Raw genomic sequence first — 18,080 nt, forward strand, 5'->3', positions numbered from 1 at the left:
TTATTTGACACCATCTATTACTAGTAAAGACTGCGGTGAAATGACAAGATTGAGTGTTAGCTTATTATAACACTATCTACAAGCAGATAATAGAAGATTGTGAGATCAAGACTTTCTACAGATACTCTATTCCCCATACGGATTATAAATAGTAGTAGAAAGTATACAAAAGTATACCCACTGAGCTTAGAAATATACATCCGGAGGAATATAATTTATGACTTAAAAGAATAAACACCTACGCCAGGAGGATGACTAATGGATTGTAACCGAGTAATCCAAATCTTGTGTTAACACTAAAAACAATAACTCTCGGTAATGATAAGGGCCCCAACGAGCTCATTATAGACTTCTGAGGACCCGGGTCACTAATATATATTTAATATGATAGACTGTAATTGATGTGATAGATCTTATATGTTTATTGTATTTATTGAATGTTGATAATTTATTTTCTCCAAAAATGTTTTAATATAATACTGAAGTATAATATATTTGATGCTGAGTAAAGATATAATAATAAATGTTATATACTTACCATAAAACCTGTTCCGGATAGTTGATCAGAGAAGACTTGATGACTGAAAACAAGAACAATTAATCTAAGGTAAATAGTGTATCATCAACTAAGTGAAGATTACATGTATTACTTAGGCTTACCCAAGCAAGCCTAAAACCCAAAACAAATTTAAGCGATATAGAGCTTGGGTGGAGGCACGTCTATTGTAACTCTTCATTAGAAGCATTCATAACCAGGGTTACATTAATGGAGGCACTGCTGAGATCCCAGTGAGTAGTCGTAAGAATAATTAATTTAACCCGATCAAATGGAAGGGCTAACTGGAGATGACATTTATCTTTGGTGTCAGAGGAAGGGGGTAAACCCCAGAAAGTGTATTGGAGTAGGAGGAGAGTTATCAGATATCGTGGATGAAGCTGTATTACGTAAAGTGGGTACACTATACGGAATAATGAAACCCAATATAGTAGATCAGTGGGATGACGAGGCAGGAAAGAAGATTGCTGTACTAATCGAAACAGAAAAAGAATTAGACGTTACCCTAATACCGTTAATGATAATGGCTGATGAAGAAACCGGACGAAGATGGTCTATTATTGGTCCTAATATCCGAGAAGACGACTCCACAAGTGTTCCCGTTTCTGCAATGATCTCGCCTGAGAGTGTGAATAGAGGAGAGGCTAGTGGAAATGGACACAATGCTACAAATATGAATGGGGGACAATTCGAGACCATGATGGAACGGGTGGTCTCACAACTTGAGAGGTGGCATTACGAAGGGAGTTATAGGAGGTTGAGGATATTCTCTGGTATAGTGCCCGTACCTACAGGGGAAGAGCCTTATGAATCCTGGAAAGAAGCAGCCGTCCAACAAGCTGAAGAATGGCAGTGTCCCGATAAGATAAAGCGACAACGAGTGGTGGAAAGTCTACGAGGACCTGCTATGGGGATGATACAAGCTGCCCGGAGAAGTAACCCAAACGCCACCCTGGAGACTTATCTGGAAGCTTTGGACTACGCATATGGCACTATGGAAGATGTAGGGGATCTTCTATCAAGATTACATCACACTTTTCAAGAATCTGGAGAGAAATTGAGTGCCTATGTCATAAGAATTGATAAATTGCTGTATAAGATTGTAGAAAAAAAAGGTATCACCAGAGAAGAAGTAGATAAAAGTCGTATGAGACAAGTATTACGAGGTGCTTTAACGACTGATCCTGTAGCACAGAAATTGAGGTGTTCCGGAAAAAGAGAACCACCTCCTGGATTCAACGAGATACTAAAAGAAATCAAACAAGAAGAAGTATTGATTGAGATGAGAGAGAAGACAGTAAAGAAGGTTAAGGTAATACAAACAGTGAATGAGACTTCCCCATTAGAGGAAAAAATATTAAAATTAATGGAGGAACAGAACAAGAGGATAGAACAATTTATTGCTACACAAAACAGCAACAACCCTTCCCAGAATACTACATCTAGTGATTCAACACAGAGTGGAGGTAGACGGGGCAGTGTCAATAACAGGGGTTGTTTTAAGTGCGGGAGGATTGGCCATCGAGCTTTTGAATGTAATTTGAATCGGAACCCGAACCGGATGTATAGTAATCCCTCCCATAACACTGACAGTGAAGGTCAAGATCGGGGAAACGGACAAGGGAGACCTGTGAACCCCCCATAGGTCTCCTAGAGGTTGGTCGCTGCGCGATGGGGAGCACATGGTGGAATGGAGTACTGCCTGATGGACTGATGGGACCATCTCCTATAATGACGGCTAAAATAAATGGACATCCTTGTAAGGTACTTGTTGATAGTGGATCCCAAGTATCAATCATTTTCGAGGACTGGTATAGAAAATACTTAACTGATGTACCCCTACAACCGTTATCGGGACTAGTGATATGGGGTTTGAGTGTGGAGAAATATCCTTATTTAGGATACATAATGGCTAGCTTAGAAATCTATCAAGAAGAATGTGAGGAGAAACTGCAAATACCATTAATAGCACTGGTGTGTCCGGAAGTCCCAGAGAGTAGGGGTGAACCTCATATGATTATAGGAACCAACACTAGGATTTATTCCCTTCTTATGGAATGGTTGAAGAAAGAGGAGTAGAGGACTGAGGTGATGTCAACATCCTGTGAAAGTGTTGTTGAAATAATTCAGAAAGAAGACAATAGCCCCTTTGACGTCTGTTTTATAGGCAGTGAGATCACACATGATGAAAAATTACGATTAATTTCAGAATTGGAATCCCGAGAACCTGTTTTCTCTACAGGAGAGTGGGATTTAGGAAGAGCTAAAGGGATAGAACATTGTATCCGACTCACGGATAAAAACCCCTTTAGAGAACGTTCTAGGAGAATAGCTCCAGCGGATTTTGAGGACGTGAGGAAACATCTTAAGGGTCTACTGGAAAACCAAGTAATAATGGAATCCAAGAGTCCGTACGCCTCCCCGATTGTGATAGCACGAAAGAAAAATGGAAATCTCCGAATGTGCATTGATTACCGGACCCTGAACCATCGAACAGTGGCCGATCAATACACTGTGCCCAGAATAGATGAGGCTTTAGATTGCCTGCAAGGGAGTGTATTATTCTCTGTATTGGATTTAAGAAATGGGTATTATCAAATACCAATGAGGTCTGAAGACAGAGAGAAAACGGCATTCATATGCCCGTTAGGATTTTTTGAATTCCTACAGATGCCCCAAGGTGTAAAAGGTGCACCAGCTACCTTCCAACGTGCTATGGAAAAGATAATCGGGGATATGAATTACCGAGAAGTGATCGTATACTTAGATGACATCATAGTATTTGGGGCCACTCTTGAAGAACATAATCGTCGACTTTTCAAAGTACTAGATCGATTGATGGAAGGAGGCCTGAAATTATCTATAGACAAGTGTCATTTATGTCAATCGGAAGTTAAATACCTAGGGCATATTGTTAGTAGATATGGAGTGTCAACAGACCCAGAAAAAGTTCAGGCTGTGATGAACTGGCCTCGACCTACAAAACTGAAGGAGTTACGATCTTTCCTAGGTTTCTGTGGATACTATCGACGATTTATACAGAATTATTCAGCTCAAGCAAAACCTTTAACGGATCTGACCAAAGGATACCCCAATGTGAGAAAAGGAACAACCTCAAAACTTGCAATGAAGGGAGATTATCATCATCCCAATGATCCATTTGGGGAGCGATGGAATAACAAGTGTGAAGAGGCATTTGTATTGTTGAAACATAGTTTGACGCACGCACCTGTATTGGCATATGCTGACCCCAGTCTACCCTATGTCCTTCATATAGACGCATCTACTAGTGGACTGGGAGGAGTGTTATACCAGCAACATTCTGAAGGATTACGGCCAGTATCATTTGCCAGCAGAGGGGTATCAGAAAGCGAGAGGAGATATCCCACACACAAATTAGAATTCCTATCATTAAAGTGGTGTGTAGTGGATAAATTTCACGACTATTTGTATGGAGTGAAATTTGAGATACACACTGATAATAACCCATTGACTTATATACAGACCACCGCAAAATTGGATGCAACTGGGCACAGGTGGTTAGCGGCACTTGCTCTCTATGATTTTTCTTTGAAATACCGGCCTGGAGTAAGTAATGTAGATGCTGACTCTCATTCTAGAATACCCGGACAATTTGTGGAAAAAAACGAAAATGAGGAGTGGATTGAAATACCTGCAGGGGAGGTTCAAGGAATATGCCATAATATGAGAGTAATGTGTATGGCCGTAAGTGAAGTTGTAAGTGCTTTAGGAGCAACTGCTGAAGCTCTACCATTATCCTATTGTTGGATTAGCCAAATGGAATTGGAAGATTTACCAAGAGTAAAGAGATATCAGCTTAGACAAGAACAACTACAAGATCCATGTATAAAATGGGTGATGCCAGGAGCCATAAATAAGAAAGCTGACAATATGACAGCTGAGTGGAAGTTGGAGATACAGCTGTTAATGAAACAAACCAAAAACTTTGTTATGAAGAAAGGTATACTATACAGATACACTCAACTATCAGATGGTAGAGAACGATATCAACTTGTATTACCCAGAAAACATCGTATTAGAAGTATGCAAGCATTACATGACCAACATGGTCATTTGGGAGTTGAGAAGACTTTAAAGCTAGTAACCGATAGGTTTTATTGGCCAAACCTATCCAAAGAAGTAGACCAGTATTGTAGGAATTGTGGAAAATGTATAATCAGGAAAACCTTACCTAATCGCGTGGCCCCTTTAGTAAACATTAAAAGTAATGGCCCGTTGGATTTAGTATGCATGGACTTTCTCACTCTGGAAATAGAGCAAGGAAAAAAATGTAATATTTTGGTAGTAACCGACCATTTTACCAGATATGCTCAAGCTTACATAACACCAAATCAGAAAGCTTCCACGGTAGCCAACACTCTTTGGAGCAAATTCTTTATTCATTATGGACTTCCCCATAGACTACATTCCGATCAAGGGAGAGATTTCGAAAGTAAATTGATCAAAGAACTTTGTATGATGTGTGGGATTCAAAAATCTAGAACTACGCCCTATCACCCTCAAGGTGACCCACAACCGGAACGTTTCAACAGGACACTACTTAATATGTTGGGAACCTTAAGTCCATTGAACAAACATCATTGGAGACGTTACCTCGACCAGTTGATACATGCTTATAATTGCACCCAGAATGAGACCACTGGATATTCTCCATATTACTTGATGTTTGGACGAGAGGCGAAGCTCCCAATAGATGTAAGCTTTGGGGTTTCGTCAGGAGAAAGTTCATATAAATCTCATGTGAAGTATGTCGAAAAATTAAGACAAGAATTGTCTAATGCTTACCAATTAGCAGAACGGGCGGCACGCCAGAGTGGAGAGAAAAACAAGGTCTATTATGATCGGAAAGTGAGAGACCAGGTTTTGTCCCCGGGAGATAGAGTATTGCTGCGACAATTGGGAATGCCTAGAAAATGTAAAATCGCCAACCGATGGAAGGAAGAACCCTATATTATAATAGAAAAATTTAGTGATCTACCAGTATACAGAATACAATTGGAAAATGGGAAAGGAGCTATATTAACCCATCACAGACAAAACCTACTTCATATAGGTAGGGAAGTTCGACTGGAAGATGAGGAAAGACTGAATAAGAATGCATATACATCACCTAGACAGAGAGTGGATGATAGATCAAAGGACAAAGGAGAGTTGGAGGATAAGGAAGATAGAGAGGAAGAAGAGGCAGGTCAGGGTTGTTATTATAAAGAGTCAGAAAAAATATATGAAAATGAGATTGAACCAGAAAATGTAATGGACCGTCAATATGAAACAAATCCCCCTAGTATGGGACAAGAAAGAAACTGTCTTGACTCGGCAGGAGATGATTGGAAGTTATTGGATGAAGAAATCATTAATAGACCAGAAGGGTTAGAAGATTACTCATCTTTTAGTGATAATGGAGGGGAGACGGGAAATATGGATAGGCCCAAAAGACATAGACAACCCCCTCTTATGATGACTTACGACCAGTTGGGGACTCCAGAGATTATTCCCAGAGTAATCACTCATTATAATATTGAGTCTTACTGGCCTTATTTTTATGTTCTATCTGATATGTAGATAATTTGGTGATCCCATGATGTTTAATTTAATGGAATCACCAGGGGGAGAGTGTAACCCACTGGTTAAACAAAGTACATGGTTAACAAATCAAATGTATTTAAAAATATATATATATATATAGATAATATAAATGTGATAAAGTTGTGTAGGTTTACTATATATTGTTCCAATTGAACTGAAAGGTATGGATGGGGAAATTGCTAGAAATTGCTGGAAGCCCTCGTGGATGTGAAGGATGTGCCTCGAGCGGGAGAAGCCACGAGAGCCGACAGCAGTTGGAGGGTTTTGACAGTTGGAGAAGGGCAGTACGGGGGAGAGCAACGAACGGAGCGGTAGCTCTGGAGGAGCCTGCAGCCCGCCGGGACCTTGATCGCGAATACCGGAGGAGAGTAGAGAAGGAGTGCAAAGACTGTGACATCGTGTCGGTCATTGAAGGAAGACGGAGGAGTATAGTGACGGGTAAATAAACTTACAGTTAGCCCGGCTATCCCTCCAGGAGTGTCAGGAGATCGCTGACGCTGGGAGAAGTGCGTCAGAGGAAAACTGAAGGAAGACGGTAGGAGAGGCGGCTGCAGCTGTGGCTTAGACGCTGAATGACAGACGTAGATGAGCCGCAGAGCATTAAAGGAGGAGTCAGGGGAGTGACATCGGAAAAGAGGAGGTGGGATTGAACCACACATACATCACTCATACACACCTCATATTATTTCCTCCAATGAAATAATTTAATGGGCACACATATATTTATATGTATCACGAGCTCCCCCTAGTGGTCTCTCTGGATAATATTAACTAACTAATAAGCAGAGACAGAGATAATATTACAAGTAGACTCTATTTGCTAACTAGTTGTGCCTAACAGCATCAAAGACTGAGGGTCCTAAGTGAATGACACTGAATTATATATAAACCAGTCTATTATTTATAATAGTTCCTGTGACCTACATTCAGATTTAGAGAAGAAGAAAGAGAGAGGAACTAAATATATAAATCCAAGTGTTAATACCTAAGCTAAATAACTACTATTCTATAATTTATTTGACACCATCTATTACTAGTAAAGACTGCGGTGAAATGACAAGATTGAGTGTTAGCTTATTATAACACTATCTACAAGCAGATAATAGAAGATTGTGAGATCAAGACTTTCTACAGATACTCTATTCCCCATATGGATTATAAATAGTAGTAGAAAGTATACAAAAGTATACCCACTGAGCTTAGAAATATACATCCGGAGGAATATAATTTATGACTTAAAAGAATAAACACCTACGCCAGGAGGATGACTAATGGATTGTAACCGAGTAATCCAAATCTTGTGTTAACACTAAAAACAATAACTCTCGGTAATGATAAGGGCCCCAACGAGCTCATTAAAGACTTCTGAGGACCCGGGTCACTAATATATATTTAATATGATAGACTGTAATTGATGTGATAGATCTTATATGTTTATTGTATTTATTGAATGTTGATAATTAATTTTCTCCAAAAATGTTTCAATATAATACTGAAGTATAATATATTTGATGCGGAGTAAAGATATAATAATAAATGTTATATACTTACCATAAAACCTGTTCCGGATAGTTGATCAGAGAAGACTTGATGACTGAAAACAAGAACAATTAATCTAAGGTAAATAGTGTATCATCAACTAAGTGAAGATTACATGTATTACTTAGGCTTACCCAAGCAAGCCTAAAACCCAAAACAAATTTAAGCGATATAGAGCTTGGGTGGAGGCACGTCTATTGTAACTCTTCATTAGAAGCATTCATAACCAGGGTTACAGCATATTGAAGCTGGTGAAAGTACCCTGTTTCTGGAACTGTGGAACGTTTGATTCATTTTTCAATTAAAACTGGCAGACATCTCAAAGAGCCACTTCAGGAGAAAGGGTCAGTTACAGGGAGAATTCCACTGCTTTTGGTTAAGTTCTTCTTAACATTGTAACATGCCAAACTGTCAGCCCTACTGGACAGCAAAGCTGCTGGCAATTATAATGACATAGAAGTGGTAGAGGTCAGAGCCGGCCCTAACCAAAATGATGCCCTAGGCAAGATTTTGGCTGGTTCCCCCTAGCACCACCGCTGGTTCCGCCTCTGACCTGACACCTCTTTCCCAGCACCATCACTACTCACCCACAGCAGTCCTTATTTTGGTGTTTGTACCCCCTATATTTTGGGAACAGCCCAAAAAGGGGTGTGTTTTTGCTGGCAAGGGGCATGGCCACACAATAGTAACCCCAATTCCAATTACGCCACACAGTACTGCAACTTCATTCACATTTGATCATGCAATAGTGTCCATAATTCATATTACATCCCACAGTAGTATCACTTTACCTTATAAACATTACTCCTCACAGTAGAGCCCTTTATTCACAATACATCACACTGAATTGCTCCTTATTCACATTACACCACACCCTATTGCTCTTTATTCACATTAGATGACACAGTAGTGCCCTTTCTATATGCAATGCCACATAGTAGAGCACCTTATACACATAATGCCACACATTAGTAATGCATTTATGCACATAATCCCACACAGTAACGCCCCTTACACATATGAGACACATTATTAATGTCCTTATAAACATAATGCGCCTTACACATTATGCCAACCTTTATTAATGCCCTTTTACACATAATGTCCTTTACACATATGCTGCACATTATTAATGCCCTTATACACATAATGACACACATACAGTAGTACCCTTTTACACATATGCCGCACATTATTAATGCCCTTATACACATAATGACACGCATAGTGCCCCTTACATATGTTCCGAACACTACTGCACAACCAACCCACTCACATGCACACAGCAATCACACTGCCACTAACACTGTGACCTCTGCCTCCTCTTGGATACAGGTGTGTCCTCCTAAATCTTGATTCAATGCTAACGTCTGGTACCTTTTTTTTAATCAAAATGCATCTTATTTTGGCTAGGATGCACAAGCAACTTCTACTGATTAAAATGATATGCAGCATGATTATATACTGTGTGAGACTGTGGCTGTGTCTGCACATGAAATGCTACACAGAATATAGGCATGCCGCATGTCATTTTAATCAGCAGAAACTGCTGATGCCCCTAGGCATATCAAATGCCCTAGGCAATTGCCTAGTTTGCCTATACCTATGGCCGGCTCTGGTAGAGGTTCTTCAGTTGTCCAACATATCCAGAGAGACTTCCATCTCTATCACAGCCAGGATGCTAAATCTATGTCAGCAGGTCCCATCAAATAATAGACTGCACCTCTCACATTGTCTATAGGGTGCCTTAAAGTTATAATGTTTTACAGTGTAAAGTTCCCCAGCTCTCCTTTTATTTTGTTATTCTCTGGCTGTTTTAGTAGAAACCACTAAAAGATTGGGCAGCAAGACAGTTTTCTGTACCAGTACATACCTTGTCAGTTACAATAATATTATTCCTGTGGTCTATCAAGAAGTTATGATAGTGGATTCTTTGCCACCTCATAGACCCCATGATTATGCCATAGATAGTACCTGGAGTCCAACTACATAGTGGTGTTTGTTCACAATATCTCACCCAGAATTTGAGGCATTAGAAGATTACATCACACAGACTCTCAATAGAGGCTTCAAAATCTCTGCTTGGAGAAGGACTTTTCTTCATATGCAAGAAAAATGGTGGATTGCATCCAGTGGTGCAAGTAAAAATTTCTCAGTTGTACTGTAAGCATGCCATTCAAAAACTGGGCATTGCCACATGACACAAGGTGCATGGTTACTCAAAACGGGCGTGTCAACATGGGATGCAACCCGTTTCTTGACACTTCAGAAGCATTGTTTCCATTTCATTCCAAATACATCTTACTTACAAATGGAACAGCCCTCATCTTTGCCACTAGCCCTGACAATCGTGAGTCAATTGCCACAACTAGCATGCCCGTGGCTGTTCGGGTGCACCATGTACACATCAACTATCCATAGGTTCTCATGGTGCATATGCTCCCTTGAATGGGTCGCATGTGGGCATGGCTAATTGCAATCATGATGCATGCGCCCGTGTAACCTGTTCACTGGTGCAATGAGGATGGACACATCTGTATACAGTTCATCCAGAAAGTATTCACAGTGCTTCACTTTTTCCACACTTTGTTATGTTACAGACTTATTCCAAAATGGAATAAATAATTTTTGTCCTCAAAATTCTACACACAATGGGGGTTATTCCGAGTTGATCGTAGCTGTGCTAAATTTAGCACAGCTACGATCAGGCACTCAGACATGCGGGGGGATGCCCAGCACTGGGCTAGTCCGCCCCGCATGTCAGTACTGCCCCCCCTGCAGAACTGCAAAAGCATCACACAGCGGCAATGCTTTTGCATTTCAGGAGTACCTTTCGGCCAGCACAGCTCCTGTGGCTGGCCGGGAGAACCTGTGGACAAAAACAAATTTATTCCATTTTGGAATAAGGCTGTAACATAACAAAATGTGGAAAAAGTGAAGCACTGTGAATATTTTCCAGATGCACTGTATGATGTTTTCTCACGAGGAACCTAAAAAAAAAAAAGATCCTCACTTTGCAGAAAGTGTCTTGAGTTGGTATTCACTATTCATGTAGGAGATCGAATGGTACAGAAGATGCCTGTTTGTGTATGAATAAAACCAAGGTCATTATCATAACAGAAGTTAAACCAGACTTGTGCCACCTGTGCCACTTCCTTCACCCTGCATTTCTCGGCCACACCATCATGTCCTCCCATCATCTCTCAGCCACACCATCATGTCCCCCTTGCATCTCTCAGCCATACCATCATTTCCCGCTGTGTCTCTCAGCCACACCATTATCTCCCCATCTGTATCCCAGCTACACCATCATCTCTCACAATTTTTCTTTCTAGTTACTGTATCACAGAGGCTTATGCAACGTCCCACTGTGCAGCATCCCCCTGTGCAGTGCATCTGCCCACAGACCACAACTTACCTGTCAAGGCTAACTGCAGGACTGACCGCTGGGCTAACTGCTGAATTGTCCATTTGGCTGATGGCTGGGGTGTCTGCTTGGCTTACCGCTGGGATGTCAACTGGGCTGCAGGCTGGGGTGTCAACTGCATTGGAGGCTGGGCTGTCTGCTGGGCTGGAGATTGGAGTGTCTGCTGGGCAGTTCATCTTATTTCCCACTGGGCTACACGCTGCCATTGACAGAATCAGACAGATTCAGTGCAGGAGGCTCCTCATAGCGCACATGACATAATGATGTCACCTGTGTGTTGCACTACTGGGAGCTTGGCTTCTGAGGCTTTAGAAGCCATCAGAGGGCTGTAATATGTCATTGGGTACTGAGTAGGAGAATCAGTGCAGTTAGCATAGTGTGTGCAGCTACAGTATTGCCAGCGGTAAGGTGGTAGGGTGATATGGCGTACTGGCTGCCAACTGTTCACTTTACTGGCCTGTACCACCATACTTGTACCATTGATTGCATCCTTGTATTCACTGTAGGGATTTGAACATTAATTCATGACTGTGTCAAAGTAGCCTATAATGTCATGTAAACCACGTTTATTATGAGTACATGTTTATTATGAGTACACAGTCATGCCGTAATTCCAGAGGACTGGAAAAGAGCAAACGTAGTCCCACTGCACAAAAGGGGAAGCAAGGAAGAGGCAAACAACTACAGACCAGTGAGTCTTACATCAGTAGTAAGGAAATTGATGGAAACACTCTTAAAAGAAAGAGTTGTAGATTATCTCAAATCCGGCAATTTACAGGATCCCAAACAGCATGGATTCACTGGCGGGAGATCATGTCAAACAAATCTTATTGACTTTTTTGACTGTGTGACTGAAGTAATGGATAAAGATGGAGCCATGGATATAGCTTATCTAGACTTTAGTAAGGCTTTTGACACTGTTCCACATTGCAGACTGCTAAATAAACTTGAAAGTTTGGGATTGGATATTAGGATTATTGAATGGATAAGATCTTGGTTGAAGGATAGAAAACAGAGAGTTGTGGTAAATGGAGTGCATTCACAGGAGGGAAATGTTACCAGTGGAGTACCCCAGGGATCTGTACTTGGACCAGTGCTTTTTAATATCTTTATTGGTGACATTGCAAATGGCATTAAAGGGAAAGTATGCCTTTTTGCAGATGACACAAAGGTATGCAACAGGGTAGACACACCAGGTGGGGTAAAACAAATGATTGCGGATCTAGGTAGACTAGAGGAATGGTCAAGAGTGTGGCAATTACAGTTTAATGCCAAAAAATGCAAAATCATGCACTTGGGTCTCAAAAATCCAAAGGCTAAATATAGTATTAATGGCACTATACTGGAAACTACTGAGGAGGAAAGGGATCTAGGAGTCACTATTTCAGATGACTTAAAGGCAGGTAAGCAATGTAACAAGGCAATAAGGAAGGATAGTCAGATGCTTGGCTGCATTGGGAGATGAATCAGCAGCAGAAAGAAAGAATAATGCCACTGTATAGGTCATTGGTACGGCCTCATCTAGAATACTGTGTTCAATTCTGGAGGCCATATCTTCAAAAGGATATTAATACATTAGAAACTGTACAAAGAAGGGTAAATAAAATAGTGCATGGCCTACATCACAAAACAAACCCAGAAAGACTAAGAAATCTCAATATGTATAGTTTGGAGCAGAGAAGTGAAAGGGGGGACATGATAGAAACTTTCAAATATATCAAGGGTGTTAACAAAGTCCAGGAGGGAAACATTCTCCAAATGAAGAGAAGCAATAGAACACGAGGACATGCACTGAGACTGGAGGGGGAGGGGAAGGGGGGGTTCAGGGAAATTTGTGGAAAATTACTTCACAGAAAGGGTAGTGGACAAGTGGAATAGCCTCCCATCAGAGGTGGTAGAGGTTAAGACAGTAGAGCAATTTAAACATGCATGGGATAGACATAAGGATATCCTTTACAAAGAAATAAGGATCAAATAAGGTTAGAGATAAAAAAACAATGTAAAAAAAGGGGGCAGACTAGATGGGCCAAGTGGTTCTTATCTGCCGATGTTTCTATGCCATGTGGGTTAATTAATGCACCCAGAGGGGTAAATTTACTAAGTTTTCTTAGAACTGGTGATGTTGGCCATAGCAACCAATCAGATTCTATCTATTATCTTCTAGAAGCAGCTAAATAAATGTTAAGTAGAATCTAATTGGTTGCTATAAGCAACATCGCCAGTTCTAAAAAAAAACTCCCATCTTAGTAAATTTACCCCATAATGTTTCAAATTCTAATTAATAGCAACCTTAAGGGACTTTTCGGGAAGGGTTGCCAATGTCTTTTAGGTTGATATATTAATTTATTCCTGATCTTTATCATTGGATGGCACAGAAGGTTAGATGAGGATTAGGGTAATGGGGGATTTAACTGTTTTAGAAAAATTATGTATAGACCCCTGTCCGGGTTGCGCGTGCACTGGAAAAATCCCTGGTATTTAGGCTATGTATGTAAAAGATATTACTGCTAAAATATAATCAATATCATCAGCAAGATATGAGATTACATATATATATATATATATATATATATATATATATACATACATATATATGTGTGTGTATGATATAACATAAGGTTAGAGCAGTGGTTTCCAAACTTTTTTGAATCACGGCGCCCTAGAATATCAGAATTTTTTTCACGGCACCCCTAGGCCAAAAATGTATTATTGAGAAATTTAGAAAGAAATATTACATTAAGTAGATGGCGTTTATATGTCATCCTTAGGGTCAGTGGCGTAACTAGAAGTTTTTCTCCCCCAAGCCAAAAAATTCTCCAGCGCCTCCCCAATCCACCATCCCACATGCGCGCGCCAAAAAGGGTGTGTGGCTTCGTTGGAATGGGCGTGGCTTTGCATAAAGGGGCGTGGTATTGCAGGAAAAGACTTCCTTATACCCCCAGTTTTGCAACCTGCACGCCCAGACGTTAGCCACCACTGGAAAGAAAAATAATCCTGATTCATGCCCCTTACATTATTTGCCATTTTTCCTCCTTATAGTAATGCCCAGTATACATTATGCCACATACTGCAATGGCCCTTAGACATTATGCCACACACAATAATGCACATGACACAATATGCACACACCATAATGCCCCCGACACATTATGCCATACACCGTAATGCCTGTGACACATTATGCCACACACCGTAATGCCTGTGACACATTATGCCACACACCATAATGCCTGTGACACATGACGACAGGAATCGCAATGCCCGTTATACATTATGCTACACAATGCAATGCCCCTGATAGATTATAGCACATACAATGCCTGTGACACATTATGACACACACTGCAATGACCCTGAGACATTATACCACATACCACAATGCCCGTGATATAGTATACAACACACAGTAATGCCCGACACATTATGACACATACCGCAATGTCCGTGATACATTATGCCACACACTGCAATGACCCTGAGACATTATACCACATATCACAATGCCCGTGATATAGTATACCATACACCATAATACCTGTGACACATACCGCAATGCCCGTTATACATTATGCCACACTGCAATGCCCCTGAGACATTATACCACATACCATAATGCACGTGATATAGTATGCCACACACCGTAATGCCTGTGACACATTATGACACACACCGCAATGTCCGGTATACATTATGCCACACACCGTAATGCCCATTACACATTAAGTCCTACAGTAAGGCTTCTAATTACTTTAAAATTACCTGCTCGTTGCCAGGGGTTTCATGCTCTTGGTTCCATGCACGGTGCCAGGGGTTTTCATGCTCAGGGTGTCATGCTCGTTGCCAGGTGTTTCATGCACTGGGTGTCATGCTCGTTGCCAGGTGTTTCATGCACTGGGTGTCATGCTCATTGCCAGGAGTTTCATGCACTGGGTGTCATGCTCGTTGCTAGGGGGTAGTGCTTGTTGCTAGGGCTGTGCTCCCAGTGCCACATATTCCCCCACGGTGCCAGGTACTCACATGCCCCCAGTGCCAAATATAGCCCCCCCTCCCCCAGTGCCACATATGCCCCCAGTGCCAGATATTCCCCCACAGTGCCAGGTGCTCACGTGCCCCCAGTGCCAAATATAGCCCTACCATGTGCCAGGTACACATGCAGTGCCATATATCCCCCTCAGTACCCCCCCAGTGCCATATATGCCCCCACACTTCCCCCCCAGTGCCATATATACCCCCTCAGTGCCCCCCCCAGTGCCATATATGCCCCCTCAGTGCCCCCTGTGCCATACATGCCCCCTCAGTGCCATATATGCCCCCTCAGTGCCCCCTGTGCCATACATGCCCCCTCAGTGCCATATATGCCCCCTTAGTGCCCCCTGTGCCATACATGCCCCCTCAGTGCCATATATGCCCCCTCAGTGCCCCCTGTGCCATACATGCCCCCTCAGTGCCATATATGCCCCCTCAGTGCCATATATGCCCCCTGTGCCATACATGCCCCCTCAGTGCCATACATGCCCCCTCAGTGTCCCCCCCCCTCGCTGCTGTGAAGGAGGGACAAGGAGGGCACAGCGCGCGCCTCTCTCATGTCCCTCCTGCATCTCCGTCTCTCTGGTCTAATAAAGGAAGTGCCGGTTCGTGAGCCAATCAGAGCTCACGAACGGCACTTCCATTATTAGACCAGACGGACGGAGACGCAGGATGGACACTGGAGAGGTGCGCGCGGCGCGCTGTGCCCTCCGTGTCCCGTCCTGTTACAGCAGGGAGGGAGAGGAGACAGCAGATTGACATGCGGACGCTCGTCCGCATGTCAATCTGCTCTAAATCAGTGGCGGCGCCCCCGCAGCCCCTCGCCCCCAAGCCACCGTGAGGGCTGCGGGGGCAGTAGTTACGCCACTGCTTAGGGTCAGTTATGTGGTGAGGGACAAGATTTGCTTCTGTTTGGCCACATATTTTATGACTGGCAGCCACCAGCACTGGTTTTGCCTATTATATTTACCATGAATAATTTGAATTGGTCCTGGACCACCAACCCAGGGCACCCCTGCAAGTGTCCCGAGGCACCCCAGGGAGCCACGGCACACAGTTTGGGAACCTATGGGTTAGAGGCACCTGTGTGGCTTCTAAATGTAACTTTTATATCAGTTTAAAAAAACAGAAAGAATCAACTTGCTGACACTGGAGACATGACAGCTATACTGTCTGCTCACTGAAAACACCCTCCATTCCTACTGAGAAAAAATGGTTTAATAAATTGGATTATTATATAGAAACGTGTGACATTATATATAAATGTCAGCTCAATACCTTTATCAATATTATATTTATACTTTTGTATTGAATTTAAAGAAATAGAACATTCAGATTCAAAATCACCTAACAATGGGAAATCATTTTACTGTTTACAATTAGCCTTCACCCATTCCATGGTTGAAAAATATATTAGTCACTTTTGTTTTCCATCCCTATTGTACCCAAATACTCATTCCTTCATATATTTGCCTTATGGCTTACAGAATACCATAAACAATCAGACTATAAACTTTGTTTAATGCCTGTTATAATCAAAATTACTTTTTTACCCGAGTATTGTATTTAATTAAAATGTTTTATTATTTATTAATGCTATAATCATATTTTGAAGTAGTCCATGTTATAGTAACAAAATATAATTATAATGTAATATATTCAATAAAAGTAGGAAATATTAATTAATAGTTATGAAATTCCAATGAAAAACTCCTACTGCACAACATGATAGTATGACACAAATATAGTAGATGTGAACTTTAACTATAGTATCAAACATAATAAAAACATGTTTCCAACATTATCCCCAGGGTCCAATTAATATATGTACTTTAACAGTAATATAGAAAGTTGGTTCTTAACTGCAACTTTTCAGTGGGAGGAATAAAAAGTTGGAGGTCTCAGGATGAATAGAGATCTAGGGCTAGATTTACTAAGTGTCAGCTTTAACCCAAAATTCAAATTACAATAATATTAAATGCAAAACACAGTTGGTTTTACATTTAATATTAGTGGCATTTTTTTATATCAGGGTCAAAACCGCTGACAAAAGCCACAGTTTAGTAAATTCAGCCTGTTTTAGGTGTAGAATATAGGTTTGGCTCCCAGATTATAAAGCCAATTAAAATTAAATCCAATAGCACTCAAAATGTTACCTTGTATTATAAAGTGAGGGGACCATCAATATAATAGGGTCAGCCTCTCAAGAGAGGCTCTTATTATGTTATTTGTCTATAGTTTAGGTGGCATCACTCATTCATATGGTGAATGGAAACATATTTAGCAAACAGACTGTTCCAGGCTTCCAGGTGTCTGGTGGATGAGGTATGCAGTATGTTCAGCTCCAAGGAAGTTGCAAAGCCCTCTTAATGTAGCACTCTCTGTGAGTGCTCTGGAGTGGATGTCCTCAGGTTGTTGAAGGCTGTTTGTCAGGCACGGGAGCCAGTTAATGTTAGTATCTGATCATGGTAAGGTGCTTGAAGCTGGAAGGTCTCATGAGAGCGTGAGGAGCCAATGAAAATGAAAAGGAAACAAATCTCTATTTGTGCATTTGTCAACAAGTGTTTTCTGAACAATATTTGGTTTATAACCTGAAATGAGAGATATGTAGGGGTTGACGTAAGGTGCAGTCATTCAACCAGTGCCATACCACGCACCCCTTCTCTGAATATATTTGAACATTTCAACCATCTTTATTCTCTACTTTAGGGTGTACATGTTTCTCACTTGCAACCTTTCCTGCCTGTCATGCACCATTGGCACCTTTTTTACCTGATTTTTTTTTACTATTTCATTTATGTCTTTCTTCAGATAGGACCTCTAGAAATGTACCGGAATTTCAAATTGAGGGTATATCAGTGATCAACTGTATTATGTGGCAATATATACAGTATGCCTGCTAAT

The 18,080-nt window shown here is 41.3% G+C and overlaps 1 protein-coding gene across 1 annotated transcript; it reads left to right on the top strand.

Moving 5' to 3' along the window:
* The first annotated feature begins 827 nt into the window (after nt 1-827).
* Nucleotides 828-2,201, top strand: LOC134934537 (paraneoplastic antigen Ma2 homolog). The gene has a single exon (XM_063929960.1). It carries the CDS (start codon nt 828-830, stop codon nt 2,199-2,201), a length of 1,374 nt encoding a protein of 457 aa, XP_063786030.1.
* The last annotated feature ends 15,879 nt before the right edge of the window (nt 2,202-18,080 follow it).

This window comes from Pseudophryne corroboree, chromosome 6, assembly GCF_028390025.1.
Source record: "Pseudophryne corroboree isolate aPseCor3 chromosome 6, aPseCor3.hap2, whole genome shotgun sequence".
NCBI classification, from domain to species: Eukaryota; Metazoa; Chordata; class Amphibia; order Anura; family Myobatrachidae; genus Pseudophryne; species Pseudophryne corroboree.

What these genes read in the sequence shown, in the direction of transcription:
- LOC134934537 (XM_063929960.1), top strand. Translation starts at nt 828, where the DNA reads ATGGAAGGGCTAACTGGAGATGACATTTATCTTTGGTGTCAGAGGAAG.